The sequence below is a fragment of the Falco peregrinus genome, chromosome 9 (assembly GCF_023634155.1).
Source record: "Falco peregrinus isolate bFalPer1 chromosome 9, bFalPer1.pri, whole genome shotgun sequence".
Lineage (NCBI taxonomy): Eukaryota > Metazoa > Chordata > Aves > Falconiformes > Falconidae > Falco > Falco peregrinus.
The window spans coordinates 22,226,519-22,235,967 of NC_073729.1; the positions used below are offsets into that span (position 1 = coordinate 22,226,519).

The window sequence follows — 9,449 nt, forward strand, 5'->3', positions numbered from 1 at the left end:
TCCCTATTCCGTACAAGGCAGAACAGGCTGGAGGTTTTGCCCTCCCCTCGCTGACTTACTGCCAGTCTGTCTTCCCCCACAGCAACTCAACCTCACAACTCCTCCAGCAGCTTCTCACCCCATGACTGAACCTGCAGGGTCCTGGGATGCCCATGCAGCATCCTCCTTGGGGCACCCCATGGCTGCCGTGTCTCTGATCCTGGCTGCAGCAAGACATGGAGACTGGGTGGCCTTCATCCTGGTAAACCAGCTCCCGGGGCATGGGGAGCCTTGTGGTGAGGGGGGGGTCCCAGTGTTGCTTGCAGGGTGCATGAGACTGTTTGGGTCCTCACCAGCTGGTGCAGCAGGACCCCAGGGTAAGGGTGCTCCCCACTGCTGGGAAGGTTGCAGGGGTGAGCCTGTCAGCTTTCCCTGCTCTGAGCTGTCAGGACCTCCTCTCCCATCCCACACTGCTGCCAAGGTCAGAAATGGGTGTGTTTGGAGGAAGCCATGTGAGGGATCTGGGATTAAACAATGTGGCAAGGAAGAGCGGTGGAGATCATTACTAATGAGTGCATTTCTGCAGCCCGTGGAGCAGGAACAGTCCGGAGTGAGAAGCATTGACTCTGGTGTGGGAAGGGGTCGGGAAGCACCATGCTCTGCCCTGTGAGTGCTTGGAGAGGCCTCTGATCGCTGCAGAAGCTCACAGGGAAAGGCCATGGGCCTGGCAGGGCTGGACCCACCACAGGGGAGGGCAGGGAAGTTGCAGGCACAAGGCTTGGGGTGCCTCTGTGCCGGGCATTGGGGTGCCCAGGTGAGCTGCTGTGTGTGTGGCACTGGGGCCCCTGACCAGCCTGTGTCCCCCCATGTCCCTGGGTGCTGCACGGCATCACCCGGCTCCCACTGTGGCAGGAGCCCTACAGCTCCTCAGGACATGCGCAGTCGCTGCTCCCCCCCAGGGCCATGGGTGCGGGAGAGCGTGCATCCCTGCCAAGCACTCAGCCTTGCCTCTCTAGGACCTCTGCCCTGGAAAGTGCTGGGATGAGCTCTCCAGCTGTGCACAGTGTCCAAGACAGTGACTGGGGGCCCTTAACTGGACAAGAGAGTGGGATGATTTGTTGTTGCTTCCTCATAATAAAAGGACAGGAGTAAGTGACTAGTACAGTTTGTTCACTTGGTAAAGATTTATACAATCACTTCATGCGGTAATTGGTATTCTGGGGAGAAAGGGAACTGCAGCTCCAGCATCCACCTCTATTTGTTTTATCTCTGTCTTTCTCTTTCTCTCCCCTTTTCAGAATGAGTAATTCTGTCCCTCACAATCCCATTTAAACAGCATTTGTGGAGTGAATAATTAGTTACATTCAATTAGGCCTCACGCACTCTCCCTCCTCACTTTGGGGGACAGACGCACTAATGAGATGGCACATGTCTGACATGCCAGAGCAGGCATTAAATGCACCATGCTGCCAGGGCGAGGTCAGCACCAGGGGAGGCAGGGAGCCAGAGGGGCCAGCACAATGCCATGGGGCAGCCGTGGGGACACAGTCTTTTGGGGGCTGTTTGGGGTCAAAGCCTTCATGTTTGGGGTCCATGTGACACCAGCCCTCTCTGCCAGCAGGACTGGCAGGGCCAGCAGGAATCAGGATCGTGTCTGTCCCCAGGGCAGGGTGTGCATTGGGCTGGTGCTGGAGGGGATGCTGCCCAGCCCTGCGGCCATCCCACCGGCACTGCCAGGAGCACGGAGGCCTGAGAGGGAGAGCTGCTGACACGCTTTTATCTCCATTATTAAACCTAACATTAGGTTTTAAGAGAAGCCTTAAATAATGTGCCACTGCCTTTACAGTAAAAGTCACACCGTGTTCCAGCTGCTCCTGGCTCTAGGATTTATGGCCTTTCTTATGCCACACTGCATGCGCTTGGGTGGTGGCAGGTCACGGGCTGCAGCTGTGCCTGGTACCCAGAGCCTGTGCTGGGCTCGGTGCTGCTGCAGCCCAGCCCTGTGCCAAGGAGTCAGGGCCCAGGGCAGCCCTTATGCTGCACCCCCAGCACCTGTAGCACCGCCCTGCAGCGAGACACGCCTCACACAGCACATCTGGTGAGGATGGACTGGCAAGGTGAGGTGCACTGAGCCTGCCCGCTGCAAGCAGCCCTGACGCAGGGTTGAGATCAGGGTATGGGCTGTATCGGACTGGAGCTCATTTGCTCAGTCCTGCCAGGCTGGGGCCAGACGCTGACTGCAGATGCAGGGGGAGCATGCCCGGGCTCGGGGCGTGGTGGGGGACAGCGTAGGGGCTGGGGCTACGATAGGGATCAAGCGCAGCTCTTCCCTCCTCTTGTGGGAGCATCTGTTCTGGGAGCGCCCATCCCAGGAGCATCTGAGCCGGGAGCATCCCTCCCGGGAGTATCGGCCCCCGCAGTGCTGGTAGCGGCGGGGGGCCCGAGGGGGAGGCGGCGGGGGCTGGCGGCCGTGCTGCTCACGCACATTGGGAGAATAATAAAGTTTAATGACAGCTTCTTGTCAGCGGCGCAGTGGAGGATAATCGCGTCCAGCCGTTCCCTCCGTGGAGCGGGCCGAGCCCCCCGCGGGTGGCTGCAGGCAGCAGCGAGCAGCGTGTGCCCCCGCGCACGTGCTGTGGGGTGCGTTGGGAGCCCCCCCCCCCCCGGCGGCACCCGCCCCACGGGCCCGGCCGGCGGAGGGAAGCGGGGCCGCGGGGAGCCCGGAGCCCCGCGCGGGGCGGCGCCGCTGCGGGCCGGTGCCGGAGGCGGGCACGGGGCGGGACAGCCGCACGCCGGTCCCGCAGCACCATCTCCCGGCTGCCGCGCGCCTGTGTCCGGGGCACTGCCCCCCGCCGCCGTACCGGGTCCGTGTCCGCGCCGGGAGATGCGGGCAGCCTCCCCACGGAGCCCCGCAGCGCTGGGCCAGCACAGGGTGCGCGGGGAGGCACGGGGGCTGCTGCCCTGCCCCGGGCCGCCACGGCCCCGGCCGCTGCCCGGTCTCCACCGCCAGCACCCACCGGGCCCAGCTCCAGCACGGGGTCCTGGCGCGGGTGCCCCAGCTCCCTGGGCGGGTGGTCTGCCAGGACCGTCCCACACCAGCAGCCCACACTCTCCGCCCCGGCATCCCCGGCGGTCAGGCAGAGCGGGCTGTGCCACTGGGCACCCACCCAAGCAGCCACGCTCTGCCACGGGGGCCCTGGTGCAGTGGCTGCACCGGGCTCTGCCAGGGGGTCGGCCTGTGAGCAGCCATGCTGCGCCCCGTGGCAGCACCCTGGGCGGGTGGTGGGACCAGGCTCTGCTCTGCAGCCCTGAGCAGGCAGCTGAGCTTTGCTCCACTGTGGCAGCCCTGGAGAGGTGGCCAGATCAGGGGCTGTGGTGGTACCCCCATGGCGGGTGGCTATGCCATGGCCCACTGCAGCATCACATAATTTGCAGCCAGGCCAGATGCCAGATTTCCTCCTTGGCTGGAGAGGGAACAGAGGAGACTGTGCTGGCCCAAGCCTGTGTTCCCGTTGGAGGCAGCGCCCTGCACCCTCACAGCCTCTCCTGCTCCGAGATGCGGCTCTCCTTGCCATCCTCCTGGGCCACAGGCTGGCCCCCGAGCAGGGTCTCCTGCACAGGGAAGGCATCCTCCCCCATCTCCATGGGCTGCTGGGCCTCCAGGTTCTCTCCGGGTTTCCCAACCTCCACCTGCACAGGGGCAGGGGTCAGAGGCAGGGAGCTACATCCCCCACCTCTGCAGCCACATCTTTCCACAGGCTCCTGCTCCGCTCCCATGCAGGGCAGCGCCTCACCCTGTGGAGGTCCCTCCTGACTCAGCATTTGCCAGTAGCATACCAGGGTTGCCCCAGCCAGGCAGCCCTAGGACAGCCTGCACTCCTCCTGCCCTGCAGAGCCACAGCCCCTGCTCTGTTGCTCTCCGCTGCTGGCACAACCCCAGCTGTGCTCAGGAGGGACCCCAGCCCACTGCTGAAAGAGGGCTCTGGGCAGACTCACCTGCTTCTGCACCCGTCTCCTGGAATCTGGATGGAAAGAGGGATAGAGAAGGCAACGTTGAGGGGGGAACGTTCCTGCCCTGCCAGGAGCTCTCAAGAGGTCCAAGCCAGGGCTGGTGCTGCCGCACCACAGGTCCTGCGGCTCACACTGTGCTGCTGCCACTCCCAGACTGGAGGCTGCAGCAGGAGAGCCAGGCTGGACCCACTGGGCACTAGCATTTTCCTCCAGAGCTGGCCCGGCTTGGGCTGCAGCAGTGCAAGTGTGCCTGCTCCTGAGGACAGAACCCGCTGACCTGGCAGGGCAATAGGCTTGGGGAGCCATGCCCTGGTGGGGTCCCCAGAAGGGCTGCCCCATTTTTGGCAAGAGCTGCCACCGTCCTCCCTGCTCAGCCCCTCTGTCCAAGGCATCGCTTCCCATGTCCCAGCCCCTTACCTGTGAGGACCAGGCAGTAGATGGAGATGCCCACAATGCACGTGACAACTGCGGCCATGATGGGGATCAGCACTGAAAGTGAGGAGCGCCTGCCCGACTCTGCAGAGGGAGATGGGGTCAGTGAGGCACCCACGTGACACTCCCACCGAGACGCTGAGCGCCTCAAGCTCCCTTAGCTCCAGGCTCAATCCCACAGGGATCCCTCACAGGGACAGAGAGGAGGACAGCATCGTGCTGGCAGTGCAGTCAGACCCTCCTCTCCCAAAAACACCCACAGGCCAGGCCAGCTCCTCTGAGTGCTGTGGGAGCCGGAGCACCAGGACACCTTTACTCTGCACCACTGGCACCAGAGGCACTTACCACATATCACATCTGAAGTGTTCGTCCCTTTCAGCTTCACCACCAGTCCCTTTTCCTCACAACTGCAAGGAAGAATGAGAGTATGTAACCAGAGCAGCAGCCTGAGCACACAGCACACGGAAAGCCCCTGAGGGGGAACAGCTGGGACTGGGCAGCCACCAGAGCTGCAGAGAAAGCATCCTGCACTGAGCCTGCCTGGCTCTGCAGGGGTGAGTGGATGGGGGCCCCCTCCTGTGCTGCATGACAGGGACACCAGGTACATAGCAGGGTCCCACCTCAGGGTCCCGGTCTGGAGTTGCTGGAGATGGGCACAAATCTGGGGACACAGCACAGGAGGGAGCGGATATTTGAGACCTGCCTAGTCAGGGAGACCCTGGAGCTTGGGTACTGCAGCTATTGCAGAACAGCTCGGAGATGACAGGCTACAAGTGGCTCTGTGAGGAGGTAATTTCTGGACACAGATAAAAGCAAAGTGAAATCCAGTGGCTGGCAGCCGAAGCAAGACTAATTCAGCCTGGAAATAAGGCTCACGTTTCTACCGGGGAGTGCAATTAACCCTCAAGCAGCTTTCTAAAGACAGGGAAGACCTGCCAGCCCACAGCATCCTCAAAGCCAGACTCCCCATGGAGAGAGGGCTGGTGCCTCTGCTGACAACTACAGCCGAGGAGCGTGCTGGGAGGGAGAGCCTAGACAGGGCATAGGGGGTCCCCATAGCTCCTCATCTCTTGCTCCCCAGTGCAGACAACAGGTTGGACATCCCTGGAGGTGCAAGCACTCTGCGCACATGCTGAGGGATGGTCACAAGTGCCTGGATATCTGCCTTGAGCTCAGCCATGTTGCCCTGGACCTCACCACAATCACAGCTCTGTCCTCACTCCTGCCCTATGCCAGCCTGATGCTGCATCCCTCGGAGACTGTCCCAGCCACCCAGTCCACAAGACCACTTAGAAGGCTGGCAGCAGAGGACATGCTGACAGGGACTGGGTGCAGCTGGGGATGGATAAAGGATGTGGTCAGCACTCAGACAATACCTTGACCAGGGATGGCACGGCTCAGTTTTAGAGGAGACATTGGAGAAGGTGCCTTCTGGGCAGGGCTCGCAGGGGGATGACATCCGGGCCATGGCCTTGGCTGGAGAGGAGCAGAGGTTGCAGGAAGGTCAGTATGGGCTGCAGGAGGTGAGGGGCTGTGGGGTCAGGCAAGCAGCTGTGGCAATGCTGCCAGGCACAGCTCTCCTGAAGCCCTGCTAGGGGCTCCTTCTTGGGCAGTCCCCTCTTTCCCTCGAGGGCCTGAGGTCAGTGTTGCCAGGGCATTGGTCCCACTGAGGAGGAGATGCTGGTTGGACTCACCTGCCACAAAGCCAAAGCCGCGCTGGCAGGGAGGGTTCTCCACACAGGTCTGGCAGCTAGTGTCAGAGCAGTGCATGCCAGCCTGGCACTGGCACACTGTGTTGTGTGTTGCATTTCCTTGTGTCTTCATGATGAGGCCAGTGTCTGGGCAAAGGGAGCATGGGTGAGGTGAAACACCAGGCGGGTGAGCCTGGAGGGACACCAGCCCCTGCAGCTGCCACAGGCAGGGGCTGGTGGGCCCAGAGAGCACTTACTGTCATCACAGATATCATGGGGGGCACAGTGCCTCTCCTTGGTCCAGCTCTGCTGATAGTGTCCACTCTCACAGGGCGCGCAGACAGAGTCTTCTGTGCCACTGCATTCAGAGATCAGCTTTTCCCCTGCAACAGAGGCTGATGAGGAGGCGAGCGAGGAGGCCTTCCCCCTTCTCCAGGCAGCAGCTCTGCCAGCAGAACAGGGGAACACTGACAGCTGTGAATGCTAGGGCTGCTGTGGCATCCTGCTCAGTAGCCTGATGCTGCTCTGGCAAGCCAGGGCTGCAGGGGCCAGTGCAGCCAGTGGCTGCACATGTTGCATGGGGCCAGGTGGGAAGGGCTGCTGGGTGCTGGGGCAGGAGAGCAGGGAGGCTGTTCACTGCCTCCAGCACCCCGAGGACTGGGAAATGATCTGGTAGTGACAGCAGGAGCTGGCAAATATCATCACGATTTGGTAATGCCAGCAGCAGCACTCTCCCTTGCAAGCTGCCTGTGCCATGGGGTCCTGTGGCTGCAGGAGCACAGACAGTCCCAAGAGAGCTGTGGCAGATTCAGTGACATTCAGAGGGTCTCCCAGGGCACCCATGAGGTCCCTAGTTGCTCTAGCACTGAGGTGACACACAGAGGTGAAGCTGTCAGCACTGCTGGCAACAGGGTAGAGGGGCTTGGTCACACTGAGCTGGGCTTGCTCTGCTGTGGCCAGGCAGCGGGTCCTGGCACAGCCAAGCCTTGGGGTCCCCAGAAAGGGAAAGGGTCTCCGCACCTGGCTGACACCGGTTGCAGCACCTGCCCTTGTGTTCGTACTGCTTATCAAAGCATCTTACGGCGTCGCCAGGCTCCCAGCACTGGAAGAAACAAGACCTGTGAATTCACACGGCTCCCCAGCACTCCAGCACTGCTTTGCTTCCGCAAGCACCGTGTGTGAACCCATGCACTAACCCACATCCCGAGGTGAGGGCTTCCTCACACCACTCTACCCATGCCTACGCTAACCACAGACCGCAGCACAGCCACCTGCACTACCTGATGCCACCAAAGCTCTCTTTGAGGTGGAGTAGCAGTAATTCTGATAGGGTGGACTCACGTTTCCCCAAATAGCGATCACACATTGCCCAGTGACACTGCACTGCCAACAGTGCTGCAGTCCTGGGCAGGGACAGCCGCACGAACCAAGCCTCCTGTGCCTGGAGTGCTGCCAGCCCCATCCCAAGGCTGATGCACAGGCCCCGAGGGGCAGGAAAGCTCCAGGCAAGGACATCACCTGTGTACAGCCAGCCAGGGCCCTTCCGTGCTCCTCCTAGCAGGGGGCTGTGTGCACAGGGAAGGGTGGAGAGGGGGCCAGGAACCGATCTCGGGCCAGCCTGGGTGCAGGGGGGCACCCACAGCGCCCTGCCCTTGCACAGAGCCAGCCCCGTGCTGCCCAACACCGGTGGCCTGGCAGCTGCCGGCAGGACCCCACCCTGAGCCTAGTGGGACGGTGAGCGGGATGGGGGCTCCAGCACAGCCCTGGAGCAAGGTGACAGCGGCCTGGGGGGCAGCAGGTAAGGGAGGGCCCGGCACGAGGGGCGCCACGGCCCAGCACACCGGGCACCACCGATCCCCGCGGGCCCCTTGTGCAGCCCTGGCTCGGTGGGGCAGCAGGACCCCGCCAGGTCTGGCGCGGGCACGCCTGGGCTGGTGGAGGGGAACGGCCCCGCCGTCACGCGTCTGACACCGAGCAGAAAGGGAAGTGAAAGGGGCGCCGGCAGGCCTGGCCCTGCACCCCTGCGCCTGCGCCCCCCGGCTGGGGGAGCCCCGGCCGTACCCGGCGCTGCGGACCCCCTCTACGGCTCGATGCCGCCCAGCCCCACCCGCGGGGACCCGCGCCCCGTCCCGGTGCGGGCCCGAGCTGCAGCCCCCGCCCGGCCCCGCTCCCTCGGGGGGGGGAAACGAAAGTGAAGACGGGAGGGGCCCGCGGGCCGAGAACTGGCTGCCCTGCCCTGTCCTGCCCTGCCCGCCCAGAGGGGTCCCGGGGAGCCCCGACCCGGCGCGGCCTCTGCGGGGCGGCAGCATTATCGGGGTCCCACCGCCGCCGTCACCCCACAGCCCTGGGCCTCCCGCGGGGGCGGGCCGGGCCGAGGGGACGGGCCAGAGAGGCTGGACCGTGGCACTTCCCGGAAAGCCCGGTGGCTGCCCCGGGAAGGAAGGAAGGAGGGAAGGGAGGGAGGCAGGGAGGGAGGGTGCAGGCCCAGCCCCACTCACCCCCAGCAGCACGGCGCCGACGAGCCCCAGCACCCCGAGCCGGTTCATGACGCTGTGCCCCGCGTCGCGGCCGCCCGCCCTATAACGTCTCGGCCCGTTCCCGCCCAGGAAGGGGGCGTCGGGCCGTCCGCCACCGCCCTCGGGGCTTCCCCGCCCGGGGAGCCCCGCCAGCGCCCGGCCGGGGGGCGAGGGGGGCCGCCATCCCTGCCAGAGTCTCGCAGAACCGGTGAGGTGGGGGCTCTGCGCAGCGGCCCCGTGAGCGCCTCGCTGCCGCTGGGGTGGGCAGCCACCCCCCGCCCGCTCCCTGCCAGCCCCGCGGAGCCGTGGCCCTGCCCGTGCCTCCGCAGGGACCGAGGTGCAGGCAGGAGCGAGAGCCAGCTGTGGGCCGTGGCCGGGAAGGCGTTTGGCCCCACCAGCTTCTTCCCGTAGCAAAAGTTTTGAGGTTTCACTTCACTTTCTCAACGGTAACTCGAGCGGTGGCCCTGGCGAGCCCCTCATGGCTGCCCACGGGCCCTGGCCTCTACACAGAGTCCCAGAAATGTCAGCCCGGGAGCGGGAAGCGGCGAAAGCACCGGAGGCCTGGTTGTGCCCCTGGCTCCATGCCCATGGAGGACCCCCAAGGGCCTGCAGGGTCGTGCCAGGCTCCTCTGCCCGCTCTGGAGACTTTCCCTGGATCCCCCTGTTCCGTCACGGCATGCAGCCCAGCAGTGAGCGGCAGCTTCTCGACACCCCTGGTGCCCCAGCTGCACACCGTGCTGCCGCCCCGTGCCCTGCCCGCCCCGTGCCTGTGCTGCAGCGGCGGCCGCCCCGGCCCCGCGAGTGCCCACCATGCGCCGCC

At 64.2% G+C, this 9,449-nt stretch overlaps 1 protein-coding gene across 1 annotated transcript; it reads right to left on the reverse strand.

Annotated features, from left to right (window-relative positions):
• Positions 1 to 2,465: 2,465 nt before the first annotated feature.
• CD40 (CD40 molecule) lies at positions 2,466 to 8,749 on the reverse strand. The gene is made up of 9 exons (XM_055814541.1): positions 8,612 to 8,749; positions 7,134 to 7,215; positions 6,371 to 6,496; positions 6,117 to 6,260; positions 5,799 to 5,898; positions 4,768 to 4,829; positions 4,408 to 4,506; positions 3,976 to 4,001; positions 2,466 to 3,669 (listed from the first exon to the last, which is right to left on the reverse strand). The coding sequence occupies exons 1-9, from the start codon at positions 8,657 to 8,659 to the stop codon at positions 3,514 to 3,516; spliced, it is 843 nt and encodes a 280-aa protein (XP_055670516.1). The 5' UTR covers positions 8,660 to 8,749; the 3' UTR covers positions 2,466 to 3,513.
• Between the last annotated feature and the right edge of the window lie 700 nt (positions 8,750 to 9,449).